The 22,301-nt window shown below is 43.9% G+C and overlaps 7 protein-coding genes across 7 annotated transcripts; 4 read left to right on the top strand and 3 right to left on the bottom strand.

Annotated features, from left to right (window-relative positions):
• Positions 1 to 1,818: 1,818 nt before the first annotated feature.
• Positions 1,819 to 4,486, top strand: BYT42DRAFT_490011 (ABC transporter transmembrane region 2-domain-containing protein; the record flags this gene model as incomplete). The annotated part of the gene is made up of 10 exons (XM_051563976.1): positions 1,819 to 2,106; positions 2,168 to 2,251; positions 2,326 to 2,462; positions 2,531 to 2,756; positions 2,830 to 3,152; positions 3,228 to 3,613; positions 3,676 to 3,760; positions 3,824 to 3,992; positions 4,067 to 4,187; positions 4,260 to 4,486. The coding sequence occupies 10 exons, from the start codon at positions 1,819 to 1,821 to the stop codon at positions 4,484 to 4,486; spliced, it is 2,046 nt and encodes a 681-aa protein (XP_051427408.1).
• A 136-nt stretch (positions 4,487 to 4,622) lies between these two features.
• On the bottom strand, positions 4,623 to 5,075 carry BYT42DRAFT_556928 (cytochrome c oxidase assembly protein PET191). The gene is made up of 2 exons (XM_051566842.1): positions 4,860 to 5,075; positions 4,623 to 4,792 (listed from the first exon to the last, which is right to left on the bottom strand). Exons 1-2 carry the CDS (start codon positions 5,034 to 5,036, stop codon positions 4,751 to 4,753), a joined length of 219 nt encoding a protein of 72 aa, XP_051427407.1. The 5' UTR covers positions 5,037 to 5,075; the 3' UTR covers positions 4,623 to 4,750.
• Positions 5,076 to 7,434: 2,359 nt separating this feature from the next.
• On the top strand, positions 7,435 to 8,695 carry BYT42DRAFT_610692 (uncharacterized protein; the record flags this gene model as incomplete). The annotated part of the gene is made up of 6 exons (XM_051571418.1): positions 7,435 to 7,687; positions 7,863 to 7,934; positions 7,997 to 8,064; positions 8,107 to 8,162; positions 8,223 to 8,497; positions 8,541 to 8,695. 6 exons carry the CDS (start codon positions 7,435 to 7,437, stop codon positions 8,693 to 8,695), a joined length of 879 nt encoding a protein of 292 aa, XP_051427406.1.
• Positions 8,696 to 9,197: 502 nt separating this feature from the next.
• Positions 9,198 to 10,151, top strand: BYT42DRAFT_195293 (uncharacterized protein). The gene is made up of 4 exons (XM_051562487.1): positions 9,198 to 9,398; positions 9,502 to 9,872; positions 9,936 to 10,016; positions 10,072 to 10,151. The coding sequence occupies exons 1-4, from the start codon at positions 9,319 to 9,321 to the stop codon at positions 10,080 to 10,082; spliced, it is 543 nt and encodes a 180-aa protein (XP_051427405.1). The 5' UTR covers positions 9,198 to 9,318; the 3' UTR covers positions 10,083 to 10,151.
• A 495-nt stretch (positions 10,152 to 10,646) lies between these two features.
• On the bottom strand, positions 10,647 to 11,154 carry BYT42DRAFT_195194 (uncharacterized protein). The gene has a single exon (XM_051562486.1). The coding sequence runs from the start codon at positions 10,983 to 10,985 to the stop codon at positions 10,722 to 10,724; it is 264 nt and encodes an 87-aa protein (XP_051427404.1). The 5' UTR covers positions 10,986 to 11,154; the 3' UTR covers positions 10,647 to 10,721.
• Positions 11,155 to 11,324: 170 nt separating this feature from the next.
• BYT42DRAFT_591961 (methylcrotonoyl-CoA carboxylase beta chain) lies at positions 11,325 to 13,718 on the bottom strand (the record flags this gene model as incomplete). The annotated part of the gene is made up of 13 exons (XM_051570582.1): positions 11,325 to 11,618; positions 11,713 to 12,038; positions 12,103 to 12,271; positions 12,339 to 12,442; positions 12,497 to 12,701; positions 12,787 to 12,869; positions 12,939 to 13,001; positions 13,060 to 13,084; positions 13,152 to 13,191; positions 13,257 to 13,355; positions 13,434 to 13,457; positions 13,543 to 13,603; positions 13,667 to 13,718. The coding sequence occupies 13 exons, from the start codon at positions 13,716 to 13,718 to the stop codon at positions 11,325 to 11,327; spliced, it is 1,545 nt and encodes a 514-aa protein (XP_051427403.1).
• Positions 13,719 to 14,210: 492 nt separating this feature from the next.
• BYT42DRAFT_602293 (uncharacterized protein) lies at positions 14,211 to 21,666 on the top strand. Its single transcript, XM_051571047.1, has 36 exons — positions 14,211 to 14,336; positions 14,452 to 14,576; positions 14,663 to 14,783; positions 14,847 to 14,931; positions 14,992 to 15,093; positions 15,155 to 15,262; positions 15,326 to 15,390; positions 15,453 to 15,579; positions 15,636 to 15,706; positions 15,766 to 16,085; positions 16,166 to 16,218; positions 16,254 to 16,341; positions 16,431 to 16,648; positions 16,718 to 16,888; positions 16,954 to 17,013; positions 17,074 to 17,282; positions 17,341 to 17,435; positions 17,503 to 17,646; positions 17,722 to 17,867; positions 17,937 to 18,090; positions 18,156 to 18,207; positions 18,277 to 18,387; positions 18,461 to 18,494; positions 18,555 to 18,671; positions 18,732 to 18,748; positions 18,818 to 19,026; positions 19,095 to 19,256; positions 19,346 to 19,414; positions 19,483 to 19,575; positions 19,642 to 19,815; positions 19,893 to 19,977; positions 20,050 to 20,159; positions 20,222 to 20,347; positions 20,410 to 20,717; positions 20,786 to 21,009; positions 21,078 to 21,666. The coding sequence occupies exons 1-36, from the start codon at positions 14,251 to 14,253 to the stop codon at positions 21,328 to 21,330; spliced, it is 4,692 nt and encodes a 1,563-aa protein (XP_051427402.1). The 5' UTR covers positions 14,211 to 14,250; the 3' UTR covers positions 21,331 to 21,666.
• The last annotated feature ends 635 nt before the right edge of the window (positions 21,667 to 22,301 follow it).

Below are 22,301 nucleotides of genomic sequence, written 5' to 3'. Positions count from 1 at the left end.
CAATCCAAAGTTCAACCAAGGACCCGCCTGCCCACGGTAGTACTTCATCAAGAAAAAGGTGGCAAGACAAGTGGCTCCTATGTGCACCATGCCAAAGTACAGATGGAGCACTTCCAGCATGATAAATAGGATAAATGTAATGGACAGTAGATGCTTCACATTGGGACGACCCGGTGGTAGATAAGTGTAAAGAACGGCGCAAGGATAGGTAAAGAGGATCGATGCCACCAGCTTCAACTGGTCGGCCGAGACCGTGTCTCCCAGCAACGATGCCGCTTTCTCAAAGAGCGCGTCCATTCGATCTAGATTAGTAAAGTAAACGAAACGAGGTACACCGAATTTAACCGAAATCAGGAACAAAAAGAAGAACGAAGACATGTGCATGACAGTGACTGACATGGTTTTTTATGCGATGCAGTGGCGTGACTCGACAGAAATAAGGTTTTTCAAAATGCAAACACAGCAAGGGATTCGTCGACACGGCGGATAGGAGGTGAGTTCTTGAACACGGGAATCCGAGCTCCACACTTCCTTGACACTTGCTTTTTTGCTTTTCCTCTTCCCCTGAAATTTCTCCCTTGACTTGCCATTGCCCACTCACCCCGTGCGGTAAGCACGGTCTATGGAACCCAGTGTAACGTCTTGAAACAGACAGTGTTTTGGATGCAGCTACTCATACACACGTATAAAAGGTATATATACCGTTCAAACGATACAGCACTGTAGTACAGATTTCAGGGTCGCTGCATAAAAACCCGTTTGTTGTCATACACTGAAATGAAGATTCCCGAAAAAGGATGCCACTAAGTACTTGGAATTATATGTTCTTCTGTCATTTTACAAAATCCATTACTCCCTGGAGCCCCTAGACTTTTCATTGGAGTTCAACCACTACCTTCACTATATTGATACCATTTGCATCATGCATGTATTCTGATTCGCACGTTGCGCACTGTACACACATACAGTTTCAATGCTATACATCCGTTTTCATCGCCCATGTTATTTAATCATTCACCCATTTTTTTTTATGACGCAATAAGTGGTTTTATAAAATTCGGCCAGATATGTTGAACACATTACAAAGGATACCTTTTTATTTCTCCTAACGCACAGAGTAAGTGGATTCGCACTCAAGGCATTGAGAATATATTACTGCGCCAGTTTAATAGACCAAAGGTCTCACGCCAAGGTACAGTTATACAAATGCGAACATTACTCAATCATGTGGTTAATGTACTGTATACTGTAATAAGCACGGATGTTTTGCGTCAAAAATTTCCTATGGTACTCAAGCGTTCTCTCGACATGTTTTGCTGAAATAATAATTTCAGGAAATTTATAGCATTGTTTATCCCATTATGTGGATTGATCATGGGTTTTCATAATGTTGGATACCGTGCATATAACACATGAAAAGGAACTGATCCTATCTTGTTGGATGTTAAAGTCATCATGGATGAATATCACAAGAACGAAACAATATACTCATACATTGTCCAGCGGCACGAGGAAAATCCAGATGCAGATTTACCATGTACCATTCGTAAAAAAGAGGTGGAGAAAAATGCTGTTGGCCTTTCCGTTGGCTTTCTTTCCAAAATCACATGAAAATTGAAAAAAGCCCAAATGATATGGATTCATCATGATCTGCATGTGATAATAATCCTTTCTTCTACCTCTACCTTTTTTTTCGTTGATCTTTTTTTTTTTATTAATCGGATGCATGCATTTTCGAAACCACTGGATATTCGTTCAGGGCCACTACGCAAGACTCTCCTCATCGCCGCCATGGTGACCATCGGATCGACGGCTGCCATGTACCGACGATCTCTTCCATCATCGCCATCGTTGATCAGGACAAAGGGTCCCACAAGTGAACAGAACTCCAACGATCCTACCGGTTTTCCTATTGTGGATAGCCAGACAGAAGTGGGCGTGAATAGGGAATTTTTGCGCCAACTGCGCGCCATTGCCACTATCCTTTTTCCGCGGTTACGGACCAAGGAAATATTTATTCTCTTCTTGCACACAGTGTTCCTCATTCTGCGAACGTATTTGAGTGTAGTGGTAGCCCGACTGGATGGTCATATCGTGAAGAATCTGGTCAGTTTGGTCCCATTTTTTTTATGCCCCACATCAAGGCTAACCATGGCCGCTTGCATAGATTAAAGGTCATCGACAACGATTTCTGAAAGGATTGGTCTACTGGTTCGTTATTGCCATTCCCGCCACTTATACGAATAGTTTGGTAAATACACCCGCGATTGTATAATGGCTTCTTTTTGGCTTGATTTGACGTAGTCTGTGTTGTGTGTCAATTAGATTCGCTATCTCCAATCGAAACTGTCGATCGGTTTCCGCACACGCCTCACAAAGTATATCCATGACCTATACTTGGACGAACACAGGACCTTTTACAATATTATTCACCTCGATAGTCGTATCCAGGGAGCCGATCAGTAAGTGCAATATGAACAACATGGTATTCCACGTACGCAACGTCTGATTCATTTTTCCGTTTCCGTAGATACATTACGACAGATGTCGCTAAATTTTGTGACACGTTGGCATCGCTTTACTCGAATCTGGCCAAACCTCTTTTGGATACCATCATTTTCAATTACCAGCTGATGAAGTCCATTGGCGTTTACGGTATGCTGGGTCTTACCGTCAACTATTTCGTGACGGCTCGTCTGTTACGGGCCGTCACTCCATCGTTTGGTAAATTGGCTGCCATGGAAGCGAAGCTAGAGGTAAGCCCGGAATCAATGAGCGACTAGGGGAAGGCAATCCCAACTTTTTTTTTTTCTTTATGACGGGTCGTAGGGCGATTTCCGAGCGGCCCATACGCGGTTGATCACCAACGCGGAGGAGGTGGCGTTTTACAATGGGGCGCCATTGGAACTGTCCATTCTGAACAAGACATATATGCAGCTTATCAAGCACATCAATTACATCTATAAACTACGGATCAGTTACCACATGTTTGAAGACTTTCTTATCAAGTACGCTTGGAGTGCCTTTGGTTTGATCATGTGCGCTATCCCTGTCTTCAAACCAGGCATGGTCCACGCCCTCAACGTCCAAACGGAAACAGATGAAAATGCACGAGTGGGCGCTCGAACCCGCGGTTTCATTACCAATAAAAGGTAGAGTAAGAAAAATCCGCAGCGAAACACTCTATCGCATGGGCGATGAGCGGATGGCTAATACCCGATCGTTAGACTCATGATGTCACTGGCCGATGCGGGCGGACGCATGATGTATTCTTACAAGGAAATGGCCGAATTGGCCGGATACACGTCGCGTGTGTACAATTTGTTATCGGTTTTGCATGCCCTACGACGCAAACAGTACGATGGACCCAAGGAAGCGCAACGATTTACATTGACAAATATTCAAGGTCATTTGAAAGAAGGCCACGACGGTATTACGTTTGATAAAGTGCCCATTGTGGCCCCGAGCCCGGGTGTAGATCGTACCGGCGAAGTGCTGGTCAACCAGCTATCGTTCGACATCCATCCAGGGCAGCATGTTCTGATCACGGGACCCAACGGCGTGGGGAAGACGGCCGTCGCGCGTGTCCTTGCGTCATTGTGGCCCACATTTGGTAAGCTTGCTATTTGTCAATGGATTTCGTAATTTGTTGGGTTAAAAATTCGTAATGCTCAGAGGGGGACCTGTCAAGACCGCATGAGAATGACATCGTTTATATTCCGCAACGTCCATATCTCAGCATTGGCACCCTGAGGGATCAGTAAGTGAAGAAAAGATGCAAAAACAAAAATACACTGTGGCCATACTCACCCTTTTTGTTTAGAGTGATTTATCCTTTCTCGGAAGAGCAAATGAGAGCGAAAAATATCACCGAGGACCATCTGATGGCCATTCTAGACATCGTGCACTTGGCCTACTTACCAGGACGTGAAGGTGGATGGGACACTGTCAAAGAATGGAAAGATGTGTTTTCCGGCGGTGAAAAGCAACGGGTAAGCGGACTATGAGTATCATATCATGATCGAATACAACCGGTGCTCACGAAGAATGTCTTATGTTTTCAAAGATCAACATGGCTCGATTATTTTTCCATCGTCCCAAATACGCCGTTCTGGATGAATGCACCAGCGCCGTGTCGAGCGATGTCGAAGGGTTAATGTATTCACAAGCAAAAGACATGGGCATCAGTAAGTACCCTTATCATCCATGGAAAAACAATATGAAAAAAACTGAGCATGTTGTATTTAATATGAAATTAGCACTTTTGACTATTTCTCATCGTCCCGCTCTTTTCAAATACCATCAATATTTGTTGCGTCTGACCGGTAATGACGGACAGTGGGAATGGGAAACCATCGGGACCCGTGAACTATTGCAATCGGTCGAAAAGGAGAGACAAACTCTAGAAACCAAGCTAAAAAGGGTTCAATCGCTTGAATCTCGCCTGGCGGAAATCAATAGTGAATTGAATTTGAAGACCATCTAGGATAACATGCCATAAACTATTTGATTCTACTATGTAATTTATGCTATTTGCCACTCTTCCTCCCTCCTTCCATCACATCCCTTGCCCAACCTTCCTTACATAACCGTTCGTTTGTAATTGCTATCAATAACCATATTCTATGTGTGAACTGCTGGTTTATTGAGATAAATGAATGTTTTTTACGGTAATCCAAGTGGACGCCGTGATGAAAGGTGTGAATGACAAAAGCGGAAATGCAAGAGGGTTTGAGGAAGAACGAACAGTTTACTGGGTCTTGTTGCCTCTAAATCGCATGCGAGGATCAATCTATACACATTGTAAAAAGTCAATTGACTCTGATGTGCTCCAGTACATGGACAGAGAGACGGCTTACCATGCCTCGTTTACATTCAGCAAAACTTCGGCGGATGCTTTGACATTCAGCAGGTACGTCGGCTTCGTGCTCCTTCTTGAAACATTCGGCCACTGTATTGCGTTTGACTAGTACGCAATTGGACTTGAGCATGCACTGAATAAGCTCTTCTCGAATTTCTTTACAGCTTGAAGGCATAACGAGTGGAATGAATGATCTTGAAAGTGAATCGCAAAAAGGGACCTGCAACCATGTTTATCTTTGCGGAGTCCTAATTCTTCCTTTCGCTCATCCACTCAAAACGTCTGCCCACATCCATGGAAAAACTTCTGGCTTTTTTTCCTTGCACCAAGATGCCCATCGTCAGTATTGCTATTGCATATTGATAAGATTTTTTTCATGAATATTATTCAAGTTTCTCACAGACGATCTTTCCAAAAAACAAGCTCAGATAAGGTTTGACAGAAATTTAATAAAGTTTTGTGAAGGGAAATTTATAAAAAGCAGGACAGGTATGTCCACTCTGTCCACATATCTACACACTGAGCAGGAATGTCTTCACCGGCAAAAATCAAATATTATTTTGAATGGGATGACTAAAATCGACAAAGGATGAACTTCAATGGGAGCACTGACTGTTTAGCTTCTCAGCCAAAAATTCAGAAACGCCACAATAAGAACCTTCACAAACAACAGCACAGCATTAGTGACAAAATCAGGCGACATCACGTAAAAATACATGATATATGCAAAAAGTGCTGTACAATCACTAGATCGAATACAGTATCAGCATATTTCAGAAGTAGCGAGTATTCAAGCCGGTTATGATACCTCAGTCGAGGCAATAATCGCAATCCGTTATACGAAGCACAAATCCCAAAGAAATATTTCAACAAAAGTCAACAGGAAGCGGGCCATTGGCGATGATCAATTTTTCTATCTGGCAGCGATATGATAGTCGTATTTTAGCTGTCGGGACATGTCAACTTTCGGTGTCAAACATGGATTACGGCCACTGGGCAGCCTAGCTTGTTCCTTGAGGTCATGGTACTGGTGGTTCGGCACTGTACCGAGAAATGACTGGATCATCTGAATCCGCTAATATCACTATCCTCCTTTTTTTCTGTGCATTTGTAGTGTCTTCTTATTGGCGTTGTGGTATATCCACTACTTGTCGTATTATCCATCCTAGACTGGTGTTCCCAAACAGGAAAGATCGGGATCTAGACGTGTTTCCATTCTGAGTGAGCTTCTCCATTAGAACACCGATTGAGCCTCTTCATCCATAACTTGGATCTATCGCCGAGATCAATTCATACGGCTAAAGCTGTCACATCACAGCATGTGGATCCTTCCTAATACACCTTATAACCGAGGACTGCTCACTGATAATTATTAATTCCGACTCAAGACTAAAGTATAAATAGGCAGAGCACATTAATCAAAATGAAAACCATCCAACAGTCTCAAAGGATTCTCACTGTCTCTTTTGTTCAAAATTCTCTCATATATCACAGGGACGAAGAAGATCGGTGATACTTGAAGATGGAGATCTGGGTCTCATGGGACCTGAGGCTTGCGGCTTTGAATTCAACACCACGTTGGCGCATTCCTTTCATCGGCATGTCGTCAAGGTTATCGTTGCAGTTTATTGCCATAGTGCACTTTCGGGAGGGTAGCTGGCCCGTTGGTGTCGTTTTATTCGCACTCGCTGGTTGTGGTTCCACGGTGCTTTTTTTCAGATCACCGGTACACATGCTGGTGTTCATACCGCTAGTCAGTGCAGACTGCAGTACAGCTCTTTGGCATCGGGTGTCTAAGGAACGAAAGTGGGCTATATGCCAACAATAGCCACAAAATTATCATGTATGGCAAAAAAAACGTCGCAAAATTGCATTACCTAGAGCATAGATCCCGATTACGGATAGGTTGGCAGAAAACGGGATATTGTGACAGGATTCATGCATTTGTGGCGGCAAAAGCGGGTGCAGCCGACGGGAACGCCGGAATGTTCGCTGATATGAAAACAACCTTAATTTACGCATGGACGGCGGCAAACATTACCATGACTTCCCTAAACATGACACTTTAATTTTCTTGCACCATTCGTTCCGTCGACTTCGATTTAGTAGGATTTGAGACTTCCCGCGTCTTTTTATATTGAGATGGGGGCTCAAACGACTTGATTGTTTTTTCAGGATGAATATTTTTTGTTTTCATTTTAGGAACAGGTTTCAGATAAAATCAATGGGCCAAAGCAAATTTAGGGAAAAAAGAGGTGATATTATGCAAAAAGGTTCACCAAGACGTCCCGCCTCACACAGGGACGTTCCATAACAGGGAAACGCGTCTGGGAACAATGAAAACGGAATGCGACCCATTGGATGGGACTGCCATTTTCGAATATAAAAGGTTCTGGCGTTTTTCCTTTTTCCCTTTTCTCTTTTCTCCTTCCTCTTTAGTTTTTCCCCCTTTTACTGCCTTTTCCCGCTTTTACCTCACTCCAACTGCCTTTACTGCCCGCTCTCTTATCTCTCACGTTATTATCTTTATTATCTCGTCCTTTTTTAACTTTTACTTATCTTTAACCCTTAACATGCTCAAGAGCATTGAACAGTCCTTTACGCCGACCCTTGGTGAGCAAGCAGCCTTTGACCAGAAGTTGTTGCAAGCGACAATTAAGTTGAAGAACCTCACCTTGGAGGACAACTTCCAGGCGCAATCGTCTTCACCGAGCAGCCCGAAAGCAGTGGGCCATTTCAACAACGCCGTTTATCCATGCAAGCGCGGCAAAGACTTCGATGACCTCCAGTCATGCGGCGTAAAAAAGATTAAGAGTGCGGACGAAGGTAACTTTCAAAAAATTCTCAGTAATGCTTGTTGCATATGAACACAAAATAACTGACCTCCCCTTTTTTTATGTGATTTTGCCATTTTAGACCCCGCCATTACTGAAGTTCCAAGAGGCACAGTCGAAACCGAATTTGACTTCCATCTCAGTTACTAACAAATTTAAGTTATTAGTGGAGATTGAAGAAGTTGACGGAGAAGAAGAAGAGATCTTTTACGACGCGATGGACATTGATTGGGGTGAAGGTGAAGATGCAGAATTTTGGTTTGACGCGATGTCGACAATCCATATTGGTTGGCGCTCGAAGTTCGCGTGATGGAAGTAAAGGAGAAGATGCTCAAGGAAGAAGCGAAGAATGCAATGGAAGTCGACGAGGTACAAGAATGCAGCTGCTTGGTGGGAGAGCAGATCGTTTAGGTGGTAGAACCACTGGCCACAGTGAGCCACGAGATGCCGATGCCGGCTATGCAAGTGTAAGTTATATTCCAAAACCCACTCTTGCGTAATGTCCATATTAACAACAAGGATAATAGTTCCAATGCCATGTTTGTTGACAAAGATGTGGAAGAAGAACCGGTGGCCATTAAGAAGCAATGCTTTGGCGATATTGATGAACGTGCCGCATTCGAAGAAGAAGAAGAGGAGGTTGACCGTGAAGAAGGATTCGTTGAAGATCGTGCGGTGGAGGCCGAGGAAGAAAAGCAAGAAGAACCCGAGGTAGATCGCAATACAAAAGAGTCCGGTGTTGAAAGCACTGGCGGCCAGGAAGGAGGTCATCTCGCAAAAGATGATCGCGTGGATGAAGAGAGTGACGGGCTGTCAGAGGAGCTTGACTGATACATGCGGTGAAGAGATTGAAGAACGACCGGTTGGAGAAGCTGAGGACGCATATGCAGCATTCCTCAAAGAAGGCCCGCAAAATGCAGCCACGGCGTTCGCAATGTTGGCGGAGATGGCATCCGACGAGGAGGAAGAGGAGGTCGACGATGCCTTCATCTTTGAATGAAGGCGAATGAAGCCACACAAGCAAGAGATCAAAATACCCTAAAGTAAGTCACCATACTTTGCACACGAAAACTGGAATTAACGGGGATATGGTTATCAATTTAGAACAAACCTCAAGAACATATGCCAAAAGGAATGCAAAAACAAAGACAAGAGCAAAACCAGTGATGCAAAGTAAGTGAAAGTAAACCCCCATCCATATGAATGGCCATATACTAAGTAACAAATAGGTCGACGATGTAACATTGTCAATTGGGTAGCAAGGATACGGTCAAGAATCTCACCCGACAATCACAGCAGCCATATTAAATCTGGGGATAAGTTTACCACAGCTGCTACAATTAGCTTCAGATTCGAATTAATCTTTGTAGTATCAATCTAGCTATGCTTCTCCTATATCGACGACTAGAATTTGCACAGCAGCGGTGAAGTGAAAAGATAATATCAAGCACCAAAGAAAAAGGAGACCGTCTCCTGTCGATCCTGGCTTAGTGATCGTGTGTTTTACGATCGTGTATTTACTACCGTTTTCCCAGTCCTGCCCGGTCCTGGCTTTGCAATCGTGTGTTTTATTACTATCTTTCGCGGTTTCCAAATGTGCGCCACCCACGATCGAGTATCAATATGAATCAGTACGACCCCGGTATTATGGGTGTCACGATCAAACCTGCCTCTACATCACGCGCAGTCATACACGATTGGAGGTAAGCCTAATTACAACTGCCACAAGCAAATTCAGATTCAATGTAATGTGTGTGATATCAGCATAATTTTCCTATCATCACATCCGTAATGAAAATTTGCAAGCCAGCAGCGATGGGCGCTATTCCCGATCGTGAACGAGAACAACGAAGTTGGGCAATCAATATGCCAAATTGAATTGTCGCATCCGAGTGTCACAAAAAAGAATCCGTGTCGTGCTCATTTTTTCGCTCTGCGCCGTCCATCCTTTTACAACGCACATCACGTCGCCCAAATCTCAGTTGGCAAGAGCTCGAAGGTCGTTCTTTTTCCGAATTGTCTCTTCCCGGCGATTCCCATCTCGTCATCCACGCATCAAGGAATCGGCTGTGCATTTCAAGTTTTCGGTGACAACTTGGCTCCTGGCCTAAGACGTATAGGCGATCTTCAAGGATACGACAGCACGAAAGAAACTATGGGGCAATACACGCATATGAGTAAGTGAGCTTTTTTTCTTTTTTTGTCTGTGACCTGCAATAACCGTAGCCTCATGAATTTAGGGATAAATGCATATCAAATCACACTGTCAAGACCCCCATCTGGCAGCCATGGCAAGTGGTTTGTTTCCAATATTGTACATAGTAAGTAGCTCACATTCAAGGTTACTGCAGCATTGTACTAAAGCTTTTTATGCAGGTTTCATTTGAATAGGGCACCATGGCTACATGAAGAGAGAGAAAAGAAAAAGAAAGGTTTTGCCGGGTGTGGTAGGGTTCAGGTGGAGTTCCTAAAGTACTGCAACGTCGACATTAGTCCTGCCAAGAAACTAGTCCCGCCTAAGGTCTCACCCGCGCGTACCTACCTTGCGGTATCTGGTGCGGACAGTTCTACCGAATGGTTCCGAGTGGAAGTTGTGGCGAAGTGAGTTGCAAGAGGTGGGGGTCGGGGGCTAGGGGTCAGGGGTCAGGGGGAGAAGAGGTCCGGGGAAAAGAGGTGGGGTGAAAAATTGTGTAGAGAAGGAAAAGAGGTGGGATGGTAAAGATGTGCAGGGTGGGGAAAAGAGGTGGAGGCGGGGGCCGGGGACGAGCTCATTTCAAAGCAATGGATACTTTGGGATTCGACTGCTGTGAATTTGTTCCGTCGATAGATGCCTGCATGTTGTAGAATGGCAGCAGAGAGACAGCGAAGGACAAAGACGGCGGTGGGACAAAATTAGGCGTTGCAGGAAACAGGGACGATGAGATCGGATCCTTCCACAATCAACCCGATAGACCTAAAGTAAAAAAAATAAAAATAAAAAAAAAAGAATATCGCCATGGTGCCCATTTAGTTTAGTCATTGTTTCTTTATTCCTTTTTTATTCTTGCCTTAGCTGTCAGACGATAAATAACAAACATTGTATCATATACTGTATGTCTATACCACACCTTTATTTGATCTTTTATGATTATCAAAAACAAACAGTATAGAAACCAGGTTCTTATTGGATGGGAAGAATGAAGCTTTGTGGAGAAACAAACGAGGACAACTAAACGAATCTGATCCCCAAGAGAATGACAAGATCGAATAGCCATCAGCACTTGAAAACATAGATTCATCATCTTTCCCATGTCATGATTTTCATTCCTTCTTCTTTACTATCACGTTTTCGGCGCTGAAAGATAACATCGAACAACTGCTGCTGTGATGAGTGAGATGCTGATGAACGATCGCGACACAGTTCGTCGATTGGGTTCTTGTGTTGTCATTCAATAAGAATAAAGGCTGTAAGAATTTAAGGTGCGTATGAGGCTGGGGTCAACGATTCTCTGAATTTTTTCACTAAAACACATGGCGAAAACGTGGGAAACAATGTCCTAAATGAACACATGGCCGTAGCAAGAACGAGAATAATAAAGGGACATATGTATTTTCTATTAAGAGTAAATTTTTCTGATCTTTTTGGGTTTTTACATTCTGAAAACGCCAAAGTTGGTCTTTTCGATGGGGGCGTTCAAGCTGGCACTCAATGCCAGGCCGAGAACGTGACGGGTATCGCGGGGGTTGATGATACCGTCATCCCATAAGCGTGCGCTAGAGAAGTAAGGATGACCTTCACGTTCATACTTTTCCCGAATAGGTGCCATGAACTTTTCTTGTTCTTCCTCGGGCCACTCAATACCCTTCTTTGCCTTGCTCTCTCGGGTAATCTGAGCCAAGACGTTGGCACTCTGCTCACCACCCATCACGGAGATACGAGCATTCTATGACATCCAAGTCTCATTAGTCACAGAGGTTCCCCACAACCTACCCATATCGCGGGAAAAAAAAAGTCAGAAAGCAAACAAAGACACTTACAGGGTACATCCATAAGAATCGAGGGGAATAGGCACGACCGCACATGCCGTAGTTACCGGCACCGAAACTGCCGCCGGTGATGATGGTGAATTTGGGGACCTGGGCGCATGAAACGGCTGTGACTAGTTTGGCACCGTTCTTGGCAATGCCACCAGCTTCCGCGGATGAACCGACCATGAAACCAGTGATGTTTTGCAAGAATACCAAGGGTATACCTCTCTGAGAGCACAGCTGGATGAAATGGGCACCCTTGAGAGCAGATTCCGAGAACAGAATACCGTTATTTGCCACAATACCGACAGGGTAACCGTGAATGTGAGCAAAACCTATCAACAGCGCGCGTTAGGGTTATTATCCGTTGAAGTTGATGTAAGTGGGGGCATCGTTTACCTGTGACGAGAGTAGTGCCGTAGTGTTCCTTGAATTCCGCGAATCGGCTACCATCGACAATACGTGCAATGATATTCTTGGCATCAAAGGGTTTACGCAAGTTGTCACCCACAATACCACCAATTTCACTAGGTGAATACAAAGGTTCCTCGGGAGTTCGCACGGCAAGCTTATGGATGCAATTGAATATTAGCTCACCGACCGTAGGAGCACACAAGTCTCATTATTCTTCTTACCTGAGGCTGCTTCACACGATTCAAGGAGCCCACCACACGACGAGCAAGGACAAGAGCATGCTCATCGTTCAATGCGTAATGATCGGTCACACCGGATGTACGACCTATGGTGTCTTAGTTATCTCTCACACGACGTTAGTAAGGATGTAACCACTTACAGTGAAGATCGGCACCACCGAGATCTTCGGCACTAATGTTTTCACCAATCGCTGCCTTGACAAGGGGAGGACCGGCCAAGAAAATAGTACCCTGCTTTCGGACAATGATACTTTCATCGGACATGGCAGGAACGTAAGCACCACCCGCCGTGCATGAACCCATCACAGCCGCAATTTGTGGAATACCACGAGCCGACATGTTGGCCTAGTAAGAAGGGATTGATTACATCACCTAGCTTAAAAAACGCCGCGTCTCTTTCTTGGTTTTTGTTTGTTTGTTTGTTTTTTACCTGGTTGAAAAAAATACGACCAAAGTGTTCACGGTCAGGGAATACATCAGCTTGACGAGGCAAGTTGGCACCTCCAGAGTCGACTGTAATCCATTAAAAAATGTATCAATATCTTGTTTCAAGAGGACATGCAATCACGCTTTTGTACATACCCAAATAAATGCAAGGAAGATTGTTATCTTTGGCAATTTCCTGAGCACGAAGATGCTTCTTGACTGTTCAACCATGATCATCAGACTCTACTTTAATTTGTGCACGAACTGCAACAAGTACCTGTAATGGGGTAATAGGATCCACCCTAGACAAAACGGTTGACGATAAGCGATTCGTTGCTTTGACGTTGCACGAGCTAAGCATTGACTTACCTTGACGGTGGGATCATTGGCCACAATCATACATTCCACACTTTTTCACCAATGACATCAGACACATGCGTACAGGATGATCGCCACGGTTGATGAGTCACTTACCCATTGACACGACCGATACCGGTAATGATACCACCCGCTGCCACTTCTTCGTCGTACAACTGGTAACCTGCCAAAGGAGACATTTCAAGGAAAGGAGTACTTTTTTTTTTTGTTTCAACTCTCGGTTAATGATCTGTTTTCCAAGCAAGCAAGTCATCGTAGGGCAAAATCACTCACTTTGGGTCCAACAAGCGGTTGATTCTATGAGATGAGCGTGAGAACGGAGATCCAATATTCACATTTTTTTTTTCCCATTTCTTTTTTTGACAAGCAGTTCCAGTCTTACCTGTCTCGTGGTAACATCTTGTTTCTAGACAAATGACGTTGACGAGCCGTTTCACCACCACCTAAGAGAAGAGGTCACAGTTGGTTAACACTGTGCCAGTCTGGTCCAACGAGCTCAACCTTACCCAGTTTGATTTTTTCAGTGACCAATTCGAGATCATCGATCAGCTTCTGCATCTTTTCCGCATTTTCCTAGTGATTTTACTTCATGATGAATATCGTCACGCTTTTCAATGTGTTCATGCGTGCAGCGTAATCAACTCACCTTGAAGCTAGCACTGGCGGTTTCGATTCTGTTGGGAAGCACCGTGGCCTCTGCTTCGTGCCACATATGATATGCGCGAAGAGCCGCGGCCTTGTTGACAGTAGCCTTTTGCGAAAGCAGGCGTGAATTCCGAAGTAAAGAACGCGACAGCATTGAGTTGAAAGTAAAAAGAAAGAGATAGAGAGGAAAGAGAGAGTAAGAGGAAAAGAGGAGGTTGAAGAACAAGGAAGAACAGTAAGTCGTGGGGAAAAAGAAGGATATTTCCCACGGTTCATCCAGAGCAGGACGGAATTTCCAAGTCACACGGAAACTCCGCCTTTTTGGAGGCAAACCTGACGCCGCGGTGAAGACCAGGCGAGCGAGCCCAGTCACGTTGAGATCCAATCCGGTCCCACAGGCGTCGACTCGTTTTCGCTCCGCTTCACTTTGCAAAAAAGAGCACCAATGGGCAATAAGATCTCCAATGTCACTTCCTCTATGGAAATTGACAGTTTCCTCACTGGCATTGGTGATATTTACTATGAAAGAAGGTACACTTTGTGTTTGTGCTAATGCCGTTCAAAAACGACCTGTCCATGCTTTATCACCATTTATGCATTAACGCTTTTTCTTTTGTTTTATCTATTTGTCTTGGTCCAACTACAGCATTGGCCGAGGTCGGTTCCTAAAGACTATTCGAGGACGACATAAAGACACGGTGATTGTGGTCAAAATATTTATCAAGCCAGAAATCGGCATGTCGCTGCGAAACTACGTAAAACGGCTACAATGTACGGATAGCTGGATCATCTCCTGTATCTCCGACTGATTTTAACTCAACGTCACCTTTTTTTTTTCTATCTGCATTATCATACAGCGGAATACGATGCGCTTCTCGATATTCCCAACGTTTTCTTCTTCCAAAGAGTCCTTGAAACCGATCGAGCAGCGTATCTCATCCGACAGTATTTCTACAGCAGCTTATACGATCGAATCAGGTACATAGATGATGGATAGTGGACCTGAAATGGGTAACATGACGGACTAACAGTGATTTCAAGCACTCGGCCGTTTTTGACCTTGATCGAGAAGAAATGGATTGCCTATCAAATTCTTCGTGGTATTGCGGACGCCCATGCGAAAAAGGTACATCTTGAGATTTCAGTTTGCTTTTGATGAATAAGATTACTCAAACCTTGCATAAAGGTGTACCATGGTGATATGAAGACGGAAAATGTATTGATGACGTCCTGGAATTGGATTTATATTGTGGACTTTGCTTCGTTCAAACCGACTTACCTTCCGGAAGTAAGTAGACGTCCTCAAAATGCGACCTTTTTCCGTGTCCTGACATGCACAATTTTCCAAGGACAATCCCGCCGATTATTCCTTCTTTTTCGACACATCATCGAGGCGTACATGCTACATTGCCCCGGAGCGATTCTACAAAGCAGGATCAGAAATTGAGCAAAAGATGGTATTGCACGATTGGACTTCAATTTGACTGTTGTGCAGCATCGACTGACTCTTGGCTTTCTAGAAAAACGTGGACTGGATGGATTGTGTCAGTGAACTGACGCCAGAGATGGATATTTTCTCGGTTGGGTAAGGGCTGCTGACACACAAGCCTAGAAATGGGCAGTTATCATTGACAGCAACCATGGTAGATGCGTGATTGCAGAGTTCTTTTTGGAAGGCTCGCCCTTGTTTTCATTATCGCAACTTTTCAAATACCGAAATGGCAATTACGATCCAACCCCGTCCCTGGAAAAGATCGAGGATAAAGATATAAGGGTAAGTCGCCTGGAACCTCCATCCAGCGATTAAATATATTCAGCCTCTTTTCGTAGGACATGGTACGCCATATGATTCAAATTGATCCAAGTGCACGCTATTCAGCAGAACGATATCTTTCCGAGTGGTAAATATGCCCACGACTTGATGGATTCCAAAACAATGACTGACATAAATGTCCGTTAGGCGAGGAAAAGCATTCCCTCATTATTTTTATACCTTTATACATCAGTACATAAGCTCCATTACCGATAAATGCGATCATATACCCACCACACCGACCAGATCACTGCCGAAATTACCTTCGGCGTTTCCAGGAGTGGCTCCGTTGAATAAGCGATTGACCGATGCGGATGAAAAGATTGAGCGTATTTACCACGATTTTGACAAGATTGCTTACTTTATATCTGCTCCGACTGAACAAGCGCAACAATCAAACACAAAGCCTACATCACCTACGGAAGCTCGTCCACCGCTTTTGGGCGAACGACGGAGGACATTAACAGGTAACTTTGCTTGAAAAAACTCGCGTCACACAGGCAAGAATTAACGCTCCATGGAAAATGTGTAATTGATGACGAATTAGATCTTCCAAATACCACGGCATCCGCAGTAGGCGTAACACCTCATTGGACCAACGTAATGAAATGGCTAAAAGTTGATATCGCTATTAGATTATCCTACCTCCCACCTTGAATATCCCAAATTATGAACCTGACCAGAACAACAAGACCCCAGACAGCCCATCCTATGAAACCAACGGTAGATATATGCCACATATTGCTTTTTGGAGAGGTGATGGGGTTGCCCTGAGACATGAAGGAGTATTCATTACATGTATTCTTTTCCAGGTCAAGGCTCGCTCATCTTTTTATCCTTTGTCTCTTCATTGGTGCAAAATACGTCATATCCAAGTTCCAAGTTAAAGGCTCTTGATATTTTGCTGGCGCTAAGCGAACACTTGCCGGATGATGTTAAGCTCGACCGTTTGCTACCCTATCTCATGACACTGCTCACGGATGAGTCATCACTTGTTCGTGCAAGTGCTATCAAGACATTGACTCAAGTGGTAAAAGCAGAGACCAACGGTCGACATAATGCAATTGTATGAATCTTACTAATCTCATATATTATTCAGTTGTGTATGGTGGAATCCATTTCGCCTATCAATGCCCGTATTTTTCCGGAATACATCATGCCGAGTGTGCGTGAGTTTGTCACCGATCCCGATGTGCTCGTTCGAACCACCTATGCTAGCTGCATCGCGCTTCTGGCAGAAACAGCTCTTCGATTTCTTGAAATGACACAGGTGAAATTACATTGTTATCATTCCTCCTGCGTAGGTTATGTGAAACTAATTATTTTCTTGGAAAGCTTATTAAAACCGACAAAGAATACCCCCGCGACCAAGAGGACGAAAATCCGGATCTCGAAGTAAGGAGTATATCACCAACGATTCCAAGACGCATCGAGTTATTAACTTGGAATGATTAGGAATCGTATGACTCTTCTCTGCAAGCCTTGCAAGGACTAGTACAGGAGCAAGTGACCATTTTGCTCATTGACAGCGAAAGTTCGGTAAAACGAGCGTTATTAACGAATATCACCTGTTTGTGTGTCTTTTTCGGACGCCAGAAAACCAATGATATCCTGTTATCCCACATCATCACCTATCTTAATGACAAAGATTGGATGCTTCGAAGGTAATTTTGACAGGATAGCTTTTATACTCTGCATTCTCATTACTTGCATCATTCGTAGCGCTTTCTTTGAATGCATCAAAGGTGTTGGCACTTTTGTCGGAGCTCAGAGTTTAGAACAATACATCCTTCCTCTCATGACCCAAGCATTAACAGGTAACATTGGTTTTTACAATGCAACCGAAGAAGCCTGCCGCTCTTTGTTCTAATAAATATCATGTAGATGCCGAAGAATTTGTGGTGGAAAAGGTACTGACTTCATTGACAAGCTTGGGAGACCTTGGCTTGTTTCAAAAAATGAAGCTTTGGGAGCTTATTGCCATTATTGCTCCACTTACCTGCCATCCAAGTGTATGGATCCGATACGGTAAGTCGACGTTCCCTATTTTTTAAGTGCTTTCCGGCCGCCTTATGTTTGTTGAATTTTTTTGTCACCATTTAGGCGCGATCAGCTTTATTGCATCTACGGAAAAATATTTACCGCAAACCGATTTGTGGTGCATCATTTATCCTCTATTGAAACCCTTTCTCAAATCAGACATTGCAGAGATCAATGAAGCTTGCCTACTCGAAAATCTAAAGTCCCCTGTAAGTCATTTGTCCTGCAGCCAGGCGATTGTATTACTGACAAAGATCATGTTTTTCATGCTCCCACAGATTCCTCGACAAGTATATGAACAAGCTATTACATGGGCTAGTAAAAGTTCTGGCGATTCTCTTTTCTGGAGACAGCAGCGCGACAAGCGGGTGCGAACTGGTCAAATGTCGTTAAAGAATGCTAATATGGGGCCTGCCATGCTCATCAGACAAGGTATTATTCGTACAATTAGAACTATGTTCCTGGACGGTCGATATTTAAACAGGTCTTGCACTCAGGATCGTTATTCAGCAGTTTCACTGTAGGTGAGCAGGTGCGACGATCTACAGAGTAAGTCACTGTTAGCCTCAAGTAGTACAACCAATTGAACTAATTAATTTTCGAATGTGTCTGGTTAAGGGACGATGCCTATCTCGATCGGCTACGTAGTGTTGGCATGACATCCGAGGATGAAGACAAACTGATGCTGATGAGAGAATACATATTCAAAGTATCACAATCCAAGTTGAGGTAGATACCCAGTGCCTGCAATATCTATTGAATCATACTTAGTGAATGTCTTCTTTATATGAATGGTGGGTAGTCGACCAAAATCTACAGATGACTTCAACATGCAGGTGAGTCCAATTTCGTCCATCACCAGCTGATGACATCTGCCTCACTCTTTGCTTCTGCAGAAAGATGAGATCTACCTCAAAAACCTTGGCGTCACGCCAATGACCGTTTTCCTGCCTGACATTTCCAAGGAGGCCCATCAATGGAGCGCCAAAGTAGAAAAGCCAGCTATTAGAAAGGCAAGTCGTGCCCTGATTGTTGAATGAAAAAAGACATCCACCACTAACATTGTTTTATAGATATCTCTCGATGATCAGTAATATCCGACTTTTTATTTACTGTTTGCCACGCTGATATAAAAGACTGATCGTTAATATCCCAGTAGGCCATGCCCCAGTGATGTCAATGCAAAGAAAACTACAGCAAGAGCCGATGTCTACAAGTTGAGTCGAGTAGCAAGTCAGCCTCACGTGCAGGCCCTCATGAGTAACATTGGCACGGGAGCAGCGGACAAGCCAATGGATCAAGAACTAAAACAACCCTCCTCGTCCGCCTCTGCTCCTCACACCACCAATCCACAGACGTCCACAAAAGGTAAAAGCTGTGAGCACACAGTATGAATCTATGGACTGCTCAGGATGGGACTGACATGCGTTTTCAAGCGAAACGAGCCTCCACTTCTTCAAAGGATAATCGGGAACGATCTCCGGATGCGTTAGAATTACGATCAATGGATCGACAGAATGGGACGGTTGCTACGCTCCGTGAACCCGCAGCAATTAATAGCTACCGAACCATAGAATCATCTCTTCGAAAACCATCAGGTACGTACCAGGGGCCGCAAAGCGACCGTGAACAATGTTACAGACAAAAAAAAAAACAAAAAAAAAAAAACTAATAATATGGTTGTCAGCTGGTTATGGTCATTTACAGAATCTGCTATTCAAAATTGCCATGGGGGCTTTCCCCCCACACATGCCAGGTAAGAAAGTTTTGGAAAAATCAATCCATGTGTATGTACCTCGATTCGCTTATGTGCGCAAATGTCAGAATTCACCGGTGATCCCGCTATTATGAAACGCATCCGTCGATTACCTCAAGGGACATCGCCGTTTCGCACCATCAGCAATTGGAAACCTGAAGGTAAGTTTGTGGCGTCTCCTTTTTTGCATTAAAAAAAAAAAAATAGGACGCTCATTGCTCTTTCAGGAACATTGGTGGCGCATTTTACGCAACATACGGCGGCTATTAATCAGCTGGTCATATCGTGGGATAATCTTCTTTTCGCGTCGTGTTCGGACGATGGATCCGTCAAGATCTGGGATTGCTCTCGCTTGGAACGCAATGTTACCAACCGGGCAAGGGCAACTTACAACCAACAAGGTGCTTTGGCTCTTTTCTTTTATCATCCTCGTTTGAAACTTGACATTAACTTGATTGCTATCATGCTTTAATTTTAGGCGGCCGCATAAAATGCCTGACATTTATTCAACAGACATACAGTATTGCTGCAGCGTCGGATAATGGCAGTATACATGTTTTCCGGTAAACAGACATTCATTGGATGGATAAAGGTGATGGAAAGAAATACTGAAGGATCTTTCATGACGTACATAGGGTGGACATTCGGAATGCTGGTTCCGGTCTTAAATTCGGCAAATGTGTGACGGTCAGAGAATATCAACTTGAGGACGAATTTGCAGTGGTGATCAAACATTTTACGAGCAGTGAGTATGAAACGAAATATCTGTGTCTACAGCTGTGACTAAGCTCTTGGTTGTAATGATAGATGCTTCCAATACCATGGCAGGATCCAAATCCATTTTATTATTTGCGACTACGAAAGGCGCGATTTATGCCATGGATCTTTTAACTATGGGGATTCTTTGGAAACTGCAGAATCCTAAAAGTCATGGTACAAACAAAAGATGGCATATGAATTATTCCATCTCTTTACTGATAGTCTGTTTTTGGCAGGTGTAATCACATCCATGTTGACGGATCGTCTGCATACCTGGCTTTTGGTGGGGACGACGCGGGGCATCCTTACATTTTATGATCTACGGTTTCAGATTCCGCTTCGATCATGGCTGCATCCCAGCAAAAGTCGAATCAATGCCATGATCCTGAATCATGATCCCAAAGCGGAAAGCAAGCAAGTGATTATTGCTGCAGGGAAAAACGAGATCTCGCTGTGGGACATTGTGAAATTAAAATGTCTCGAAGTATTCGTTGTCAAACATGGCGATGAGAAGCACAGCGGGCCTCCCAGCCACATTTACCAGGTAATGAGAGAGATTACATTTTGTTTTTGCGAACCAGTTACTGATCAATAAGAAAAACCTGTTAATAGCCATTGGAAGCACCGACGGATGAAGAGATATTGGAAAAGGCTTTCACGGATCAAGAAGCCAGTATTGCGGATTATTCTGTGCGCGCTATTGTGTCTCCTTCCGATTGTCGCTTCATTATCAGTGGAGATTCCGATCGACGTCTTCGGTTCTGGGATACGGTACGCGTGGAACACTCAGCAATCGTTCTAGGTCTCGACTACGATGAGGTAAAACCTCGATACAGGTAAGTGCAAGGTTCACGAGAGCAGGAAAGTAACGTTTTTTTCACTCATGATCTTGATGATGATGCAGTACGTATACTCAAGGCGACATAAAATTTAATGTCGAATATACCCAACCCCATCGAAGTGCTACCGGGATGGGCCATTCTTCGCGAGCCAGTTCCACCGCTGTGAATCCAGCCAGCGCCAATGCGGCCATGATCCAGCAGCAAAGCCTGATGAGGAACCATACAGATGCCATTACGGACGTGATCCTGACCGAAGTACCTTACCCAATGATTATCAGTGGTGACAGGGATGGTGTGATCAAAATTGTCTCTTAATCTTGACTGTCCAAGAGTTGGTTTCCTTCAAGAAATGTATTTATTAATCCATTCGAAAGTTTGAACTAAGTTTTGCCCAAGTGTCTAGTTTCTATTTCTTGGCAAATGGCAAGTAATATACAATGGACAGGTCCGTGTGGCACTCCCACAAACAAAAAGGACCATAAGGCAGTTATTATATATATTGTATGCTACCTGCAAATTCCCTGTTGACTATGTAATAAAAGAACCAGAAAGAGAATGGTCCCATGATCACAGATTTCGTGCGGTAAATTGCCAGGCGAAACTCGTATCCGTACCATCCATTTTGACATGGGACTTCTTTTCTTTTTTGAGAGCTTGTTTTGTTTGTGATTTCCTTTATTTCAGGATGAATTCTTGTGGCCTAATTTGGGAAAGCCAATGCATGGTGTCTACAAAAGCGAGCTATCGATCATAACAATAACGCACCCTCGCTTTCATGGCGAATCAGTCAATTCTGGTTAACACAAACATTTCCATCGACAATAGCTCAAGTAAAATGCAGAGCTCAGTTGGTAAGGCGAGATTGTATCAGAGACAGCATGACAGGATGTTGCGTTTTTTAAAAAGAGCAGCCGTGAGAATCAAAGGATGATCATTGATGCTATTTTGCAGCTGAGTAATGTGTATGCACTTCCGTTGATCATTATGTGTGAGATAGTTGAACATGACGCACCTGTAAGCCGGTACGAAAGGTGTTGTCAATGAAATGATGTGTTCTTTTTTTTTCTACCAAAAGTTGGGTCACGCCGTACCATGTAGAGGCCAATGTCCATCATACAGCTTCTACCGGAATTCGACCGGAAGTTCAATCTTTGTCCAGGGATAAAGATGCGTGAACAAGAGAACAAACAGAACAGAGCACATTACTTAGGTACGACCAGAAGTTTTATGCATAACACTAGCATTTTGTCTGCGCAATGGAAAACTGAAAAACCTTGGCATCATGT

The sequence above is a fragment of the Radiomyces spectabilis genome (assembly GCF_025331425.1).
Source record: "Radiomyces spectabilis strain NRRL 2753 chromosome Unknown BYT42scaffold_2, whole genome shotgun sequence".
In the NCBI taxonomy this organism is placed as follows: domain Eukaryota; kingdom Fungi; phylum Mucoromycota; class Mucoromycetes; order Mucorales; family Radiomycetaceae; genus Radiomyces; species Radiomyces spectabilis.
The sequence above is the reverse complement of the archived record's forward strand: the minus strand, read 5'-3'. Positions and strand labels throughout refer to the sequence as shown.